This window comes from Rhinolophus hipposideros (assembly GCF_964194185.1).
Source record: "Rhinolophus hipposideros genome assembly, chromosome: 9".
Classification (NCBI taxonomy): Eukaryota; Metazoa; Chordata; class Mammalia; order Chiroptera; family Rhinolophidae; genus Rhinolophus; species Rhinolophus hipposideros.
In genome coordinates, this window is record NC_138055.1 from 56,231,709 (window position 1) to 56,250,608 (window position 18,900).

The following is an 18,900-nucleotide window of genomic DNA, read 5'->3' on the forward strand; positions in this document are numbered from 1 at the left end:
TTTCCCAGGTCAAGGACTTCCTCACTTACCTTGCAGGACAGATTCCCCAAGGACAGGTGGAGAGGTGGGGCTGGCAAAAATAGAGGCTGAAGTCTGGCTGTCATCTGCCAGGAGACTGAAGGCCGTGGCGTTATTAAGGGAAGGGCAATCAAGGGCAGAGATCACAGGGCTGTCCTCGAGAGGTAGCTTGTCCTCTGCGCCCATCAGCTCCGCGTCGTCTATACCATACAGTCCTCCACTCACTGGCTCTTCATGCGGTGGAAGAAACAGAAAACAAGATTTAAGAAATACTGGTCTGAATACATCCAATTCTAGTTCCGACCGTGTGAAGGCTCTTTCTACTATTACGGAAATTTTACAGCCTTCTTCCTGAAAGAGTAAAGTCACCAAGCCATAGGGGTCGTAAAAGTTTGAAGTGGAAATGAAGGGAAAAGCACTGGCCCTGTAACAACCCACAGACCAATGCAAAATTTTAGCATCTATCATAAAATAGGCCTTTATTTCAGTGGGGTAAAAGGTAGCTGTTCACGAGCAAATGCCTTCTTTCTAGTTAGTGAGAACCCAAATAGCCCAACTGTGTGGTAATAAGTCCCTATCCAGTGAATTATTAAAGCCCAGGGCTCTTGGCCAAAAGGAACCTTGGGAGAGAACCTGGGAAATGAACCAATTGAGCTCAGAGTGCAGTTGGCCCCGTCAGGCCAGTGGCATAAGACTGTGGTCTCACAGGATTATCTGGAGGCCTCAATGTCCCAGATTCCTGAATCCTTTCCCTAGTTTACTCTCTCTTCTTGGTGGCAGGAGCTGGCTGTTCTCTGCATGGGCAAGTTGAAGGGAGCCAGCCTCCAAGCCTACCTGGTGCCAGGGTGTTGAAGGGCTCCAAAGAGACCTCACTGAGGATCGGAGTGTCTTCCAGTTGGTCAGGAAGATGTGAAGGGTCATCTAAGCAGCTCACTGCGGGGTCCGGGACCAAGACTGCGACTTCCTGGTGTAATGATTCCACAGAAGGGATGGCGCCATTGTAGCCACACATCTTCAGTTCTAGAAAATACCCGGAGCGGGCAAAAGTCGAAATCAGCGCCTTCACCTGGCTCATTAACTACCATAGGCAGGCTAGAGGTATGGTCACTCTTTCAACATTTACGGAAGCCAGTTCCATGTTTTGTACTGATCATATCAAGATACTCTGAGTGAACAGAGATATACTAGAAGTCCTACACCAGGTAAAAATAGAGGAAAGGAGCGTAGTGTCTAAGACAAGAATCTCATCGTGTTCTCACTAGTTCCCCATTTCAGTGGGAACAGGTGGTAAATAAAGAAAACATCCTGTGATTTTATAGGGTGGTCACCCCTGTACTTGGAATCAATAGCAAACTAAGCCATTTGTCTATTTTGAGGGAAAAGATCAGAGGGATGGTCATATGTACCAATGCGAACAACAACAACAGGAAACCGAGTAGACAAGCAATGTGTGCTCCGCCTGCTTCCTTCCCTCCTGCACGTGCCAGTCACTACCAGGGCTCAGTTCACTTTAGCAGCCAGCCTGGCCCTGCCATAGTCAAGTCAAATTGGCCCCTATGCCCCCTGCTAATGCCCCAACTACTTTCTATATTTTGGAAGAAGGCTTTCTTGATGCAGGGTGTCTATTGGGGCTGTTTCGGGCTCGCCCACCTGCCCTCTCCAGGCCAGCAGCTCTGCATGAGCTTGAAATAATTTGTACTCCCACTCGCGAGCTGGTGCTGCTGCCACAAAAACACCAGCCATTTGGCTCTGCTAATCACCAACATGCAAATCAGCCTCCACTGCAGAGAGCTGGAAAGACAAGTTTTCCTCACCTCAAAAAGCCACTGCCCCCACAGCCCCGTTTGCCTTCTCCCGACCCAGCTCCCAGGCCCCCAGTCATACCTGGCTGCTCCTCTTCGAGCTCCAGGCTGCCTACCAAGCCAGTGCCATTCTCTGCCACTACTGAAGTCAGCTCCTTTTCTGTCGCCTCATCAGGATGGATACCACTGCCTACCTCCTGGGAGGGTGCAAAGGTCTGGATGCTGGATCCCAACATGGGAGAAGTCTGTGGAGAGGTGAAAAAACTAGGGGGTCCATTGGGCATCACCTCAAAATTCTGGTCAGGAAAGGAATCATACAGTTCCTGTGAGTCGAAGTTAAGCCCCATGGGACTCTGGGTACCGTTGGCCCAAAACTCTTGGCTCCCAGCCCGAAGGTTAGTGTTGTGACTTGGGGACGAAGGTTGCCGTGTGCCCCCAAGGATGCCGTTGAGTGGGTATTGTCCTCCCGAGAACTGGGACAGAAGGGGTGGGTCCTTGAGGTTGCCGCCAGGATTGGCAGATGGGTACTGGGAGTAGTTCCAGAGACAGTCGTAGGCCACGTTGGGGTGATGGAGGTGTGAGGTGCTGGAGGAGTGGGGAACAGAGTTCAAAATCCCTGAAGTAGTAGTGTGAGATACAGTAGATAAGCCATTAACATTCACATCCCCATTCAAACCTGGCAGAGAGGGAAGGAAAAGGGTCAGTTACAGATATGCATGCAAGTAACTCTCCTGACTCTATCAAAGGAATAGCACTGACTAGAAAAAGGGAAGGTGAAGGGGAGGGGGATTCCCCCTCTGCTATATTTATAGCTTTCTGGTCTCCAGGGAACACCCAACCCAGATGCTCCTGGATGTAAGCTTAGCAACTGCTGCTGAAGGCTGCTGAGTAGGGGGCTGGGTGCTCTCCTGGTCTACCACAGGGGTGACCAGCAAGGCTGGCTGCTGCTGAGACTCAGGGCTTTTTATTTTGTGTTTAAATAAAGCTGTTTGCAGACTCCCTACAGTGACTTGCATTCTTCCCCATCCTTACTCCCTAGAGGAATTCTTCCCTTGGAGTGGCATGACTGAATTCACCAGGCCCCCCTTGCCCCAGGGCCTGTTTGGCCCCACAGTGGCACCAGAAGGGACAGCCTCCACCTCAGTGGCACATGCAGACTGAGCACTTTGTGCCGGGCTAAGAATAGAATTTGCAGTCACACAGCAGCAACATCGCAGCTCAGAAGGCTGGGCTCGGCCCCTCCCCATCAGCACTGGAGAGTAATATGCAGGGGAGGGGGAAATCGCTGCGTGACCAGTACTGCAGACTTCAGTTCTCAACACCAATGGCAACCTCTAGACTGGAGGACAAGATAAAAGGAACCAAGATCTAAGGAAGCTGGAGGGGAGGGGGTCTTCCAGTGAAATAAAGGAGCTTCTAATCTATCTGTATCCCTTGTGGAGGATAGGAAGTGGGAGATATAAGCCTGTGGCAGTAGTTTTCTGCTGCAAGGAAGGAGAGAAGCATCTGGGCTTCTCTCTGCTTCCAAGCATAAAGTACCTGAAACCCAGGCAAGATTAGAGAGGTACCTGGCAGAGCCACGGTACAAGGCAACTGATAAGCCAAATCTAGGAAAAGGCCTGATCCTGGCAGCAACACATCTGTCCAGAATTATAGACGTTTCTTTCTGGGGAACTGGGTAAGCATTAATCCTCCCTGTCCCTACTTCCGTCCTCCAGGACAGGAGGTGGCACCGGCACTTCAGGCGTCTGCCCTCTTTGTACTGCACAAACTAAAAGGCAAGCACATCCCAACCTTCACCCAACTCCTCCACCCTCAGTCCTAGGGGGGCCTTCTCTAACTTCTAAAAACAGCTTCTCAGAGGGCTGGCCCTTTATCTCTCTCCCTCATGGGTTCAACCTGGTTATCAGCCTCCGTAGCCACCTCCCCACTCTCTGGCAATAGCCAAGGGACAGAGCTGACAGAACAGGCTAAGATGAAAAGGCCAGTATGTTTTTCTAATACCTTCCAACCTTAAGTCAAGACTAAAAGTGTTGCTTCCATAAACCCCTAGCACTTGTTCTTAGAAGCTTGGTTTCTCTCCAGCAGCTCAAGTTCTAAGGATTCACTTCCTCCCTCCCCACCTGGCACAGAGCTGTGGTGAGGTAGCTAACCCAGAGGGGAGCCAAATCTTGTCCCCATCGAACTGCTCTAAAGGAATGATGCCCACTCCCTCCCCAGGCCACGTGGCCCTCACTCACTTTTCCCTTGCTGGGGGAAGTTCATGGGAGACCCGTTAGTGTAGAGGCCCTCCCCTGAGGAGGGAGAGGGTTTCAGTCCTGAGGCAGCAGGTGCAGGGGGAAGGCCAGTAAAGTTAAAATGGTCGTTTGCCTCCATTTCTGTAGGAGGGAAGAGAGAGGGGGGAAAAAAATACTGGCGGTTAAACAAGACTATGTCACCTCAAATTTTCTACAGGGAATGCCCCCTCCCCTCAATCTACTCACCCTTCTACCTAAGTACTAGGGTGGAAGTTGAAAAAAAGAGGAGGAAATATACTCCTAACCTGGGCAATGACCTATAGAAATAGTCTTTTAAAGTCAGCCTTGTAGAGAGTTAGTGAGAAAAACCAAGATACAAACCTGTAGGAGTCTTCCCCCGTATGAGTCCCACCCTCTTAACTTGCACCCGAAGTTACCCATCTATGTTACATTCTCCATTCTTTTATTTTTTTTTTCCCATCAAGGTAAGGCCAAAGTTGCACAGAATGTTCTCAAAGCCATCTTTATGAGGAAGCCACGGAAATGGGGCTATTGGCAAAAAAAGAACATCTGACATATACCCTGCTTTGTTTTATTATTATACCTGAGTTAAACAATTTCCACAGCATCCTATTCATAGCCCTAGACATCTGAAGAAAACATTGTTACATTAGTAAAGGGATTATAGTATGAGAATGCAAAGAAAATGTGAACAGTTTCTCCCAGCAATAAACCCAAGAATAAATTTATCGTTGATAGAGAAAGAGGGAAGAAAGATAGGAAGCATAAGTCAGAATTATTGGTAAAGTCTGGCATGACAAACAGATACTTATGACATACAACGGCGTGCTAATTTGATACGATCTGTTTTGATACAGAAAAAGCAACTCTTTGGGTTACTATGTTTTTAAAAGGGCAGAAGAATTCAGGTAGAAAGATTTCTTTATCAAGCTCCCAAGAGGAGGCAATAAGCTGACCTAGGTGATGTTTTAAATAACCTCTTTTTTAAAAGTACCAGAAGTAAAGCTTTTTAAAGAATGAATAAATTGGTTAAGAACATATACGACCAGTGCTCAAGGTTTGCAAGAGTCATGATCCTGAATATGCTAGATAATGCAAATTAGACACTATTAGGTATGTGAATTTAATATAATTTTGAGCATGAAATATGAACCCTGCATAGTATATAGCATGACAACTCTAGGATTTTCCAGGCTCAATACATAATTATCTCTACCTTCGTCAATTTTATCTGAAATTTTAAAAAATAAAAGCAATTTCTATTTTGTTGATTTAAGGGAAATAAATTTTTAGGATTGACTTATTTTTCCATCTTCATTCTAAAACAAGCAGCAAACCTAAACCTGCTGTACATCAATGAAGAAACTGGGTCTACATGGAAAGACCTCAGGGTTCCCGCCAGGATTTCCCTATAATTAAGGGCCACTCCTTAGAAGGGATCTGAAAAATAAGCATCATGGGATTAGTGATCCTTCTGAAATGAAAGACATCAAGGAGTAAAGTTCATTCCCTAATTCTCTAGGTTAGGTTCCTTCCAAAGTCTATATGACAGAGCAGAGGACACCGCATAATTAATTTCAGAAGTCCCAGAAATGCTCTGCCTGAAGAGCCAATCTCATCTGCCCCCCCCCCCAGTTTTATGCACAGCCGCACGCACACCCCCTCTCCTATGTGCACCGGTCTGTATCCTCTCGCTCAATGATAGATCACAGCTCATTTTTCCACTTTCTATTTGTCCACGAGGAAACCAGTGACCTTCTCCTCTCTGCTACCCTGGGAAAGCACAGCATTTCCTGTCTCATACATTTTATACTAATAAGGATAAATGGATGGCTCATAGAAATCAGATAAGGAAAAGGAATGGGAAGTTATCTAGTGCCTGAAGTCTGTTTCCCCACTAACCTCTTCTGAAGGGTCATCAGGCCCACAATCACTTCATTTAGAAGAGGCTTCCTGGAAACACAAAATGCTCTTTGTGCTGTGCAGTGAGATCAGCACAACAGTGGGCTCTAGGTTCAAATCCCAGCTCTACTATCACTAGCTGTGTGACCTTGGAAAAATCACTTAACGTTGCTGAGCCTGTTTTTCATTATTAGTAAGAATTTTAGTACCCACCTCCAGAGCTTGTAAGGATTAAATAAGAAAATTTATATAAAGAACCTAGCATAGTGTCTGATACCCAGCACTCGATACACGTTATTATTATCAGACAAAAAGAGTAAAGACTGTTTAGTTTTCAAAAAGATAATCAGGTCCAAAACGTCAAAATATAATTTAAAGTAATACCAGCATGGAAGACAACATATAACGAGGGATGATCTTCCCAGCCAGACTTCCTTTTAGGCAACTTGACTCTTGATTTCAGATGTCACTTAAATATGGGATCCCAGGATGGAGATGCAAAGAAAATGTGAACAGGTCCTCTCAGCAATAAACCCAAGGTTATTTCATTTTACCTTCCTATTCAAGATGCTTTGCACAACAATGAAGCCTGAAGGTAAATTATGCCCTCCCATCTAGAACTAGTAAGGACACCAGTAAAGCAAAGGAGTGTCTCCCTTTGAACTAATAGGATTTTGGCCAAATGAAAAAAGAAATCAGTCAGTGCCCAACCCCCAGAATAGCAGACAGTTCTCATGACCAGGAAGTACAATCAGGCCAGCACACAGCCCAGTCTCAGTAGTATGTAAATGGATCTCTTAAGAGCCTCTCTGCTCCATTTGTAAGAGTTAAGAGACAGTGCCCCTTAAGCTTGAAGCAGTAAAGCCACTGCCACATGGCCAAATGGGCTGCTTTTCTCTCAATTGAAAATGGAAGAATTACTACTCTGTGGACCTGTGACATGGTTTTAACAGAAAAAGGCTGACAAAGCACAAAGTGTTGAAATAAGTAGCATAGATTTTAAGACTTGCAGGTACCGTGACCAATCCTAACACTCAGACCTCTGAAGCTACCTACAGAAAGACAAGACACATTACCAACACTGAGCTAGACACTTCGGCAGTACCTAAAGCTCTTTGGTTCTCCCCATACAGTATACCAAAATCCCACAAATATGTTCCTAAATCTTTTTTTTTTTAGGGGGGGGGGGAGATTTCAAATGTTTATCTGTACTAAACAGCAAATGCAAATTTTGCTGTATAGTAAATAAATCATACCACTATGTCTTAGCTCTGTAATCGTGAATGTTATGAAGAATATTTCTCAACTCTATACATCTCTGGATTCACCCCACCATACTCTAATACAGTGGTTCCCAACCAGGGGTGACTTTGCCCCCTGAAGGGACATTTAGTAATGACAAAAGGTATATGCTACTGGCATCTAGTAAGTAGAAGGCTAGCAATGCTCCTAATGATCGTGCAATACACAAGACAGCCCGCCACAACAAAGAATCATCTAGCTCAAGATACCAAGAGTGCCAAGGCTGACAAATCATGCTCTAATACAAAGCCGCCCCATTCCCCATTCCTACCCCATTCCTAGGGAAGTTCCAAAAGTGTTCACTACTCCTAGCTCCTGATGCTGCAAGCAAGGATGCTTTGACTTTTATATCTAAAACCCCTTGCCCGGCCCCTGGCTAAGCTGGCTTCCCTTACCAACACAGAGTTCCAAGTGACAAGCCACAAAATTGACATGCCTTCTTCCCCAGTCAGCACAGGCCACTCTGACAGCCCTGGTGACAATCTTCCCTTCAAACTCTGACTCAGACTCCAGCACATACTGACTGAGGCTCGTTCTCTCAAAATCTCTTTTCCTTAACTCCGTTTCCTAGTCAGGAGAGAAAGGCAGGAGGAAGATGATGAAAGAAGGAAGATCATACCAAGGGGAGGCTACTCAAAGACAACTGCCATGTCCAGGTTGCTCAGGAGAACACAAAGAAGACTGTTCTGTCCTTATTGGTTCTAAACTATATTAAGTTCTACAGCATCAATCAGATATCATGTTCTACCACTGTATCTCCAGCACCTAATTTAGTGCTAAGTACATAAAAGAACGAAAGAAAATACATTATTTGTTGGACCCATAGATTGAACAAATGAGTGAGTGTATCTTTTCTATCACTACCAGCTTACTTATCCAACAAAGGTTGTGGTTTTTGCTCCTATTCTCAGAGAACCAAAAAATTCAGCTTTATTCTTTACAGAGATAACTTATAGAGGAAAGAGAGGCCCCAAATCTTGACTTATTTTAGACAGTTGTACCCTGCAGAAAATAAGGCAAGGAAACAGAGAAGTACCGAGAATATAAAAAGGCAATAAATTTAAGCTCTAAATTAGTAAAATGTTCTGCTTGATTTAAGACAGGGAATAGGTTTTAAAATATTTGTTGGCTGAATAAAGGAGCCATATAACAATCTAGGCCGGGTTTTCTGCCACAGCTTTGGTCACTTCATGGTCAGAGAACTGGAAATGCCTCTGAAATTGCAGGACACTAAAAACCACGCTCTAGAGGTTGTAACAAGGTTATCTCCCTCTTTCGGCTCTCTCTGATTATTTCTCAGAAATTCAGCTCTAACAGTTAAGGACTTCACCTTTCCTTTAAGATACATGCTCCTCTGGAAAAATCCTGAGCTGAGAAGGTAGGTTAAGGTTCCCTTTTGGTGAGGCAGGTTATAGAGTCCAATTCCAGGAGACCAAGAGCAGTGAGACCGCCTGTCCCTTAAGAACCCTCATGTTTTAGTTTTTTAATGAATTTTTAGTAAGATTACATTGTACTGATTATCTTATTCTTTATAACTAGTAGGATAAAACACCCAGTAACATAACACAATTCTACTCTCATTGCCAGTGACCCAACGACAAACTCCACAGCTCCTCAAAGCTTTTTGTTTTGCAAAATTTCATAAATTTCAAAATTATGCAGACAGACAAGCTGGTGACAAATGGTCTTTCTGACCCATCTGTAACAGTGCTGATAAAGTATTAATCTTGGGCTATGCGGTATCCGAGAGCATTCATATCCCAAGAAACAAATCAGGAAGATTATTTGCCCCAGGAAATACCCCTAGAGTTTTATACTTCACTCTATGTCCTAGTTTTGTACTTCGCGTAAAAACTTGGGCTCACTGAACACATCTCACACAAGGTCAAACATCACAGCAGTTACCGGACTAAATTCCACACTATTTTAACAGTAAAAGAATATAGCAGACGTCTTCAGAGGTGATCAGAAAGGTCAACAGCAGCAAGACACAGTCAGTCAGTAACCCTAACAAGCTTTGCTTCTCTCTTGGCAACACCTGATTCCAGAACCACAAGACTGCAAGATGAGCCTCTCAGGGCATTCTAGATTTCTTACTGGCTCTGAGGTCAGCCCACATAGTTCTCTCTATACCTCAAATATTTTCCTTTAGAGAGGAAAGAAAAGAAAAAAGAAAAAAAGGTCAATATTAAGAAATCCACTTCTCTGCTAGAAAAATGCATCCATTTTACAAAGCTATGAAAGGTTTGTTTCACTCAGCTTTCTGATCATGTATCACATGAAGTCAGTATCCAGTTTCTCAAAATCAACTTCTATTTCTTTTAAAGAGTCCAAAGAAAAGAGTGGTCTTTCTCTTTCCTTCACGTTTAAGCCCCAACAGGGAAAATCAATTTACTATTCTGTCAGGTCCCAATTTAGATAAACAAAGGCTGAAGAAAGGGGGACTTAAAATCAGTATCACATCAACCCTGTCAGAAAGCAACTCAAGGGAGTGGCCGGTTAGCTCAGTAGGTTAGAGCGTGGTGCTGATAACACCAAGGTTGCCGGTTCGGTCCCCACATGGGCCACTGTGAGCTGCGCCCTACCTAAAAGAAGGAAAAAAAAGAAAGCAACTCACACCACCCAGTCTAGCAGTGGGGCAAGGAAAAGGACAATGACATTGGACTTGTTTGTGCTGTTTCCAGGAATCAACCCCAACAGCCCCAGTGAAAAGAGCAATAATGCTATCTTAAAAATGCTGCTGCTGCTGTCACATAATTACATATGTCTATCTATTCACATCGGGCCTTCTACAATTCAGGTGGGAAGTTTGTGGCTGGAAAATACTGAAAAGCTTATTTACATGTCAGGTTTCAGCAGTTTTCAGGGTAGTCCAAATATCTTAATACCTCCTCTCTCAAAACATAAAATCCTGTGGCCAACTCTTCACCAAACCCCGTGTCTAACAAAGTGCCTGGGGACATAGTACATACAGTCCGTCACTGTAGGCTGTAATAGAAATCCTCCTGGAATTATTAGGTGGGGAAAAGAGAACATCTGGACACGGGACATTTGCACAGAACAGAGCCAAAGCTCACCACTCTCCAAGGAAGGTAATAAGCTGTCTTTTATGGGCTGAAGAGTAAATCACAAGATAGCTAACTCTCCTAATTAGTTGGTTCTGCAGAAGGTAAACTCTTCAGCACTTTGTAACTAACAGGCTTCCCACAGGGACTAGCCTTACGCTAGAGTCACCTGTGGGAAACACGCCCTCCCACGCGCCCTCTGCCAGTCAGTCCCTTCCCCAACACACAAACCCCATTCACCGGTAAATTTTCCCCATTCCCCCCGTCTTCTTCCACCTCTCACAACCTACCCTTCTTCACCTCACAAGTTCACTTGCTCAGGTGCTCTGCAGTACAGAAACTGTCACACTTAAGATTCAGCAGGATTTTTAAAAGCCACTCTCCTGCCGCGAAAGACCCCAAGCCCTCCTGGCAGTTTTCTCTCCCGTGGGAATCTGCATCCCTCACATTCAAAGTGTAGCCCTGCTGGTGGGTGCCTGGCTAAATGTGCTTCTCCGCGACCTCTAGCTCAAGGGAAAATAAAGATCAAGACGGAGACAGAGATGCTCTGGAGAAGGGAATCGGGATCAGTGCGTCAACTGCAGCGAGTGACTACTTCCAGTTGACAAATTTAAGTTTACAAAAAAAGAAAAAAGTTGAACGAAAAGACCCAGACCACATGGCTGGCAGGATCCGAGCTTGCCCAGAAGGCCTCAGAAAATGAAAGCAAATCTGATTAAAATGGACATTTCAAAACAACAAGAGACGCAGCAGCACACGCACAGCTGCCATTTCCCGGCCACTTCCTGCGGGAGGCTTGGGGGAGGGGCTATTTGTGCACAGACGGGGGTGGAAGCGATCCCCCCCGTCGCCCCCCGAAGGACACGAATCTCTCACTCCAGTAAATCCTACAAAGAATCGCTACGGGCATTGCCTTTCCCTGAAAACTGGTAACATCGGGAAAGAAAGGGATGATGCAGAAGGATCTTTTCCGCCGCGGAAGTGGGGATCCCCTGAGCGAGGGATCCCCTTGGAAAGGAATCCCTCATTATTCTTCCCTTCAGTCCCCACACCCGGCGAACCCCCGGCGCCTCCGCCTCAGCCCCATCAATCTCCGTCCTGCCGCGGGGCATCCTCCACGGACTCGAGGGCCCCGAGCCCCGCACACCACCGCTCAGGCAAGGCCCTCTCCGGCGGGTCACGGTCAGGAAAACGCACACACACAGGCACTCGCCCCCGACGGACACCCGGAGACCCCGCAAACCCCTTCCACCGTCCACTTGCCGCTGCCAACACGCCCCACGCCCCACAAACCGGTGCTCACCCGCCCAGGGAACCCCCTCACCCACCCTCCGCACTCGGGCAATCCCCACCCCCACCCGGGGACGGGGAGCCCCTCCCGGGGATTCCACCCCGAGTCCGCCACAGGAGTCATCGCCCACAGCCAGGCGGCTTCTGCGCCTCCTCGTCCTCGTCCTCGTCGTCGTCGCCGCCGTCGCCGCCGTCGCCGGGAGCCTCCACGGCTCCTCCCGCCCCCGCCGCCCCATCCCGGGTCTTGAGCGGACCCGCCAGCCCCCTTGTCCACCCAGCCTCTCGGGCAGGGAGACCCCCGCCCGGGGCTGGAGCCTAACTGGAAATCAGCTCCAGTCAGCTTCTCGCCCCAGGCGAGGCTCCAGGCGGCTCCGGAGCCTGTGTTCCCTGAGGGAAGCCACGGATGGAAACGGGGTTCCCTCCCCTCAGGCCCCCCGCCACAGACCCAACAGACCTGAGGCGGCGGCGTCCAGCCTGGCTCGGGGCTTGTCTCTCCCCGGGGGACAGACGGTTCACATGGCCGCGCTCCGGGCGCCAGGAGGGGAGGGGACCGCGGGGGAGGGGGTTTGGGGTCCGGGAGGGGGGAGGGGGGACGCGGCTCAACCGCGGGGCCCGAGCGGAGCCAACATGGCCGGCGGGGGAGGAGTGAGCCCAAGCCGAAGGGGGCGGGGAAGCTGCGGTCGACAGAGAGCCGCCCTCCGCGGCCTCCGCCACCGGGTCCTAGTGCCTGACAGTCTACCTTCCCCGACCCGGTTCTGGGTCCTAGCGCCGCGGTATCTCCCTAGTCTACCCGGCAGCTCCCTCTGCACTGCGTCTCAGGGCCAGTAGTCCCGCTGCACACTGAACAAACTGAAAGGCGTGCCATGGTCCCAAGGTTAACCAAAAGACCACAGTTCTAGGACCAAGGCATGTGCCACTTCCCTAATGGGGGGGAAGGGGGGGACGGTGAGAGATAATTTCGGGGGCAGTTATTTCCCAGGCTGAGTAGTGGAAAAGTGGAAGTGTAGAAGCGGAAAGGTTAGTCAGCAAAGTTCAGTCCTGGTAGAGGTGGAGAAAGGGAAGAGCTTGCTGCGTCCGCTGCCCACTTACCTCTGTCTCGTAGGGGCAGCCTGGTCCTGCCTGGATCACCACTTTCCTGGCGACATCTGCAGGGCCATGGGGGTCGGGAAGATTCCTGTGCATAGGAAAAGGAAGCTCGGCCATGGGACCAGACAGGGAAGACCTGAGTCTAGCCTACACCTGGTCAGAGAAGCACGGGATGAGCAGGAAACTAACCAGCAATTAAGATGCCCCAAATGTCCATCTATTCTACAGTTTCAGTCCTTTTTCTGATAGGGCTCGATAACTGTGTGAAACTTGATGAGAAAAGTCTAGCACAGGACAAGAATTTGGCTATTATCTAACATGTCTATTGCAGGGCCCCAGGATGAAGAACAGGTCATATATGCTGTTAGAATTTACAGAATTTCTAGTTCAACCTTCTCATTTGGCAGATAAAAATATTAAGGCCTAGGGAGGTTAATCAACTTGTTCAAGATCAAACAGTAGATGAAATGTGACTAGAAGCCAAGTTTTCTTTCCTTGCAACTCAACAGGCTTTGCAGGCTTCAAAGTAATTCCCATTCAATTCAATTAGATGCAGTGTTACAAACAATTGCCTAAACTGTGCAAAACTCAGACTGAATATTCTGGAAGAGGAATATGGGGAGGATGTTGAAACTCTGGCAGGTTGAGGGGTCAAGAAATACCTTTTCCTCTGGTGGTCTGGAGAGGAAGGAGATCTGAAAAGTGGGTGGGGACAGGGCATGGGCAAACACATCAGTCTAGATTGGATTTCCTTACTCCACAGAGTGGGCTCTTCCTGAGTTATAGAGACTCTACTCTCCACTACAAATGGCTCAGAGAGGCTAAGAAGGAAGTGAGTTTCAGCAAAGTCTCAAAAGTGTGTGGGCCAGAGAGAGAGAGGAGTCTAAGAGGACTTGGGAGGGTTTCTCTCTCTCTCCTGAGATAAGCAGACTACCAGGGGGAAGGGAGTAGACAGGTAGAAATCAAAACCCTTTTCTTCTCCCTAAGTAGCAGGTTTATAGGTCACGTTAAGAGAAAAAAATAAAAAGACCCTCCAACAGCCTCCGACCTCAAGTTCCTGCGTAAATAGGGGTCACACTTAGGGGAGAGGGGTCCTTCCTTCTGGAGAAAGCGGGGATCCAGTAAACTTACGCTAAGGAATGTCCGCCGCCACCACCCCGAATCCCCAAAATAAAAATAAAGGTAGGCGAAGATGAGAGCTCACGGCATGGTACTGGCTTGTTAAAGGGTCGAGGGAGAAAGCTGGTATCTTTTTTTTTTCCTCTCTTTTTCCAGGGCGGATGAGGGAGAATCTTCCTACCTCCCGCTCCCAATCATAGGGCAAGCCAGCCGGAGACTTGAGGCAGGGGAGGAGCCTGCGCCAGTCAGACGGGTGTAGCCACGCCCCTTCCTCCACCACTACACACCCACACACACCCACCCACTGGCTCCACTGCGCTCCGGAAGAGCCGGTTACTCCTGTGCGCCCCACTGACTGCCCCCACCTCTTCCGAGCCCCAGGCCTAGTCTCCAGGGCAACCCCTAGCACTACCCTAGCCAAGAGCGGTTGGGAAGAGGGGTGCTGGATAGGAGAGTGCCACCTGGAATTAGGAAAGAAAGTGGGGCAAGATCTATGTTTCCAATCTGATGCAGAAAGACTACAATCACCTTTTCCCCTGAATGAGACCACTCCTCATCCCATCTAATCAGAGATCTCTCTTGCTCTTTGAGAAAGGATGAGGGTGGGATGTCAATATGCCCAACAGCTGGGTGTTTACGTCTTGCCAGAAGCCACCTCAGGCAGCAGCTGTGCATCTCCCCCCATCCAGACGACAGAGGGCAGACTGACCCCATATGTCCCCAAACATTCCACAATCCCATCAGATGTAGCCAATCACACACCATATCTCCCTCTAGGAAGCAAATAGAAAGGGGAAGGGGTAAATGGTCATTTTTTCCCCCCAGCAATTTATGAGAAGGGTACCTAGGGAATACTCTGAACCTCTCTCAAGCCAGGCCAGTGGGCCGGTAATGAAGAGAAAAAGGAGGGAGGTATAAGCACCTGCTCCCCCGTTCTCACCCTCCCCGTGTTCCTCCTGCACCACCCTGACGCTGGGGTCAGCTGCCACAGTGCCTGGCTCTGCTCTGGAGGCAGATGGCTGGGGCTGGGAGAGGGAAAAGAGAAAGGCCCGGAGAAGAGGATTCATTTGCATCCCTCTACCTTCCTCCTCTGCCACCTCCAGATACTCCTGGAATTTAAACCCAAACATCACTGCTGAGCACCCTCTCCCTGCCCCCAGCTCCCTCCCAGCCCAAGGAACATTACTCAGAAGAGTATGAAGCAAATCCACACACCTTGTCTCCTCATTTCTGGAGGTGGAGGTGAGAGTACAAGAGAAGGGTCAGAGCTGAAGGTGCAGGTGGATTTGGAGGGAGGAGGAATTCCCCAATGGAGGTAGGATAATTATTAAAGATCTCCCTTGCCCTCACTGTCTGAATGATTCACAATGTTAATAGGGTCTAGTAGGGAGATGGCCCTTAACCCTGTAACCATTTTAACATGCCCCCTACCAATCAATCCAGTTTAGTGCAATCTCCTCCCCATCTATATTTCAGGATGGCTAGATCCTCCTATTAACACATCAAAAGGACCATAACCCCTCCTCTTCTCTCCAAATTGATTTGTGCCCCTCAGATTCTGCACAGCCCTGTTTCAAACTTAGCAGTGAGTTTCTCCATGGTGGTCTCAGGAAGGATGGAGAAAGCCCTAATTTCCTTATGGGTGGGGATTGCCTTTGCATCTAAATAGAGAAGACTGGGCTTCCCTCACCTTGCCCACCACCCCAACACCCTTAGAGACTTAGCCCCAGCCCCTCACTCATCCACTATCATCCCAACTGCCCCTTAAGCCCAGAGATTCTGGGTGCGCCCCACCCCAATTCCCTGACTCAGGGGTAGGAGCGTTCCTAGGCTGGACTGACCCACTTCAGGCCCAAGAAGAGGGCCTTTTCCACCTAGGCTGGTTGGCAGGTGCTGAAGTTGGACCCCCCAAACTCGAGGAGAGGTGGTGTGGTGTGATGGCTGCAGAAGAGCTTTAAATATGACTTAGTTGAACTTGAAGGACTAAGTGGAGCGTGGCCAGAAAGTGACTATAGTCTATGCTAAGCCCCCCCACCCGCCCCGCAACCTCCCTTATTATGGGGAAGTCGAGGAGTTGGGGTGGCGGTTATTCCCCTTCCCATTGGAGGTTAGGATGGCGTGGGAAAGCGCTGGTTCTAGAGGGGAGGAGGCGAAACCCAGACCGCGGGAGATTTTTCTGGCAAGGAAGGAGCTGGGGGAAGGGGGATCCTGGGTCTAGAATTGGAGGGGTACCCGGGAAAGGATGGCCCAAAGGCGTGAGAAGCCTCGGGATTCCGGTCGCAGAGGACAGGGGAGAAATGGGCGAGTAGATAGTGCGGGGGAGAGAGAGAAGGGCAGCTCCCGCAGGGGGAGGGTCAGATCCTGGGTCTCGGGGAGCCGGGATCCCGAGGCAGGGGGACGCGGGGGCGGCCCGCCCGGGGACTCCGGGACCGGACGTGGGTTCCGGGCCTCACCTGGAGCGAGGCCGGGCGGTGGCGGCGGCGGCGGCGGCGGCGCAGGTGGCCGAGCCGGGCGGCGGCGACGCCTCCTCCCCCAGCCCTGGGCCCGCGGCAGTGGAGCGGGTTGGGGGGGGGAGAGGATAGCACTTAAAGGGGCAGGAGCGACGCGGGTAAAGACGAGCGCTTGGGTAGGGCTGTCGCGAAGAATCCGCTGGGGGAGGGGAAAGCGGGTGGCGTCTCCTAGGGGCCAGAACCAGGAAGGATCCCAGATGGAGGAAGAGAACAGATCCCAGGAAGAGACAGAAACTTCTGCGGTGAAGTGGGGGATGGTGGTGGGTCCCAACATGAGAACTTGGGAAGGCTCCGCCTGCGCTCCAGGGGCACCGGCAAAGATCTTTTCACAAAGCGGGTCCGGGAAGGCAGTGAGATCACAAGACTCCAAGGGGGACTGGGAGATGCCGGAGAAGGAATTCAAGGCCGAGCCTGTTTGGGGTAACGCACAGAGGCCCTACTAGGTGAACAGGTTCCCTGAGTTTCAGCTCCTAAGGCCCCATCCGTGCGGCTGTGGAAAGGCCCGACAGTCTCCTTGCCTCGACACTGCGCAAGTTTAAAAGCCTGTGGAATCAGGAAGCCACGAGGGCAAAGACCTAGGCCTTTCAACCTCAATCCTGCCTCTCGGTGTTCTCAGTGACTGGAACAAGGGGGGCCTCCAATAGCAGCCCTAGTGAGGCTGATGTGGGACCGTGAGAAGCAGCTTTATTCAGGTTCAGTTTTTCCCCCCAACCACCACCACCCTTGCAGCAACCTCTGGGGCAACAGGAAGCAGCTGCTCAGTGCAGCCCCCACCTGGTTGTGGGTCAGGGTGGGGGAGGAGAGAAGACAGGGACTTAAAAGGCGTGGGAGAAAATAGGAGGAAAGGCACCGTAAAAACCCTTCAACGCCGACCGAAAGTGGGCTTTACTTTTAGGGGGAAGGCCAACAATGAGTACTGTAAAATGTTACTTGAGTCTCAGCAGCTTAAATGAGCGAGGTGGGGGTGGTGTGAGTTGGGGAAGAGCCGCGACCTTAGGTGCTGACTCTCAGGCTCTTCCTTGGAGCTAGATCTTGCCAATGCTCATGATCCTTAGGTCGGGAGCCTCACCGGCTGAGCCCTGTACCCCTATAATCTCTTTTCCCCTCCTTCACCCCCCAAAAGAGCAAAGGTTAGGCCCCACCCCTGCTGAGTCAGCCAGGGAGGGAGGCAGGCATCCCTCAGGCCCTCCCGGGGGCTGGTCCTCAAACTTACCCATGTCAGGTTGGCAGAGCTCCAGGGCTGGGACCACCCAGCTACTCACTGTCCTTGGTTCCCCCTTCACGTGAAGGCTGGCGTTAGATCCTCCCAAATTGTGAGCTGGGAACTAGCACGAATCAAAAAGCCAATGTATGCTTCCTGCGAACCACAGCCTGAACTGCTGTAGGGTGATGTCCCTGTGTGACAGACTGGGGTGGAGAGGGAGGAGGGAAGGGCGGGGCTTTCTCTGGGTGGAGAGGGAGGAGGCGAGGACAGGGCAGAACCAGGAGAAATATGGAGGAAGGTTAGATCTGTATTGACACTCCGGTGGCGTGGTAGAAGAGAGTGGTAAAAGGGGAAGGAAATAAATAGTTACAGCTAGTAAGAGGGAGAAGATTCTCGATAAATGCTGAGAGACGTAAATGTCTGAGAGGCGGGGTTGGAGGAATACAATCGACCTTTAGGATCACAGTTCCCAGGTCTGCATCTGGGTAACATGGGAAAACAAAAGCAGAAAGGGCTGGTCCATACCCTTGGGGCTTCTGAACCTGCTTCTTACTCACTCCAGAGTCAGGACCTAGAGGAAGTGCCCCCACCTCCAAAACTCAACATTCCCCCAAATCCAGGTTTTTCTGGGAGCAAACCGGGCACAGGCGGCTCAGGGGCTCCACCTTCCGTCCGGATCCCGACATAGGAGAGACTGGTGCCAAGGACGTCATAGGCAGATGGGAGGAAACTTAGAGGCCCCTACTCCACCCTTGGCGCCTCTCCCAAGGCCCCTCCCCAACCTTCAGCCCCCAGGGGCCTCTGAATTGGGTTGTTTGTCCCCACCCTGCTTCTGCCCAACTTGAATGCCTCAGGGGTGGAGCTTATAGATGCAGACTCCTCTGGACAAAAGCCCCAGCTGGTTTGTAAACAGTCATTAGCTAAGAACAACATCCCAGCAAATGGCCTTCTTGGATTTTAAAATGGTGAGATCAGTTCTTGCAGTCTCCAGTTCTACCACCAGAGGGAAGTGGGAGATAGGTCTGGACCTAGAAAACTTCAGACACCAAATCTGACCTTGCACTGTAATAGGCACTTGTTTTAAACCGAAACGGGTGTACTTTTTGAGTACTTTCTAACTCTGCACCTTTTAGTGGGCTAAAACGACGGGGAAATGATCTAATTCTATTATTATAGTTCAGACACCCAAGCCCAGCAACCCTGAAAATTGCTATTCCCGTTTACAGTCTTTCCTCAACTTTGGTAAGCGACCTTAGCAGAGTTCAGGATAGGCCTCATGGCATTTTATACCCTTCATTGCCTCAATCACAAACATACAAGTCTAGGCTTGCCCAAAATATAAAT

The 18,900-nt window shown here is 49.5% G+C and overlaps 1 protein-coding gene across 8 annotated transcripts in view; it reads right to left on the reverse strand.

Annotated features, from left to right (window-relative positions):
- The window catches only part of BAZ2A (bromodomain adjacent to zinc finger domain 2A), a 32,376-nt gene extending 14,605 nt beyond the window's left edge, over window positions 1-17,771 (reverse strand). For 2 of the 8 annotated variants that reach the window (XM_081059353.1, XM_081059352.1), the window contains exons 1-5: window positions 17,566-17,726; window positions 4,061-4,198; window positions 1,903-2,496; window positions 853-1,038; window positions 30-248 (exon numbers count right to left, since the gene is read on the reverse strand). In XM_081059353.1, the coding sequence (XP_080915479.1) occupies window positions 30-248; window positions 853-1,038; window positions 1,903-2,496; window positions 4,061-4,198; window positions 17,566-17,569 (1,141 nt within the window). In that variant the 5' untranslated portion in view covers window positions 17,570-17,726. Of the gene's footprint in view, window positions 1-29; window positions 249-852; window positions 1,039-1,668; window positions 2,497-4,060; window positions 4,199-6,364; window positions 6,460-11,675; window positions 11,789-12,091; window positions 12,280-12,726; window positions 12,812-16,295; window positions 16,342-17,565 lie in introns of those variants that run through there. The other 6 variants (XM_081059354.1, XM_081059359.1, XM_081059358.1 and 3 more) reach the window with 6 other exon arrangements.
- Between the last annotated feature and the right edge of the window lie 1,129 nt (window positions 17,772-18,900).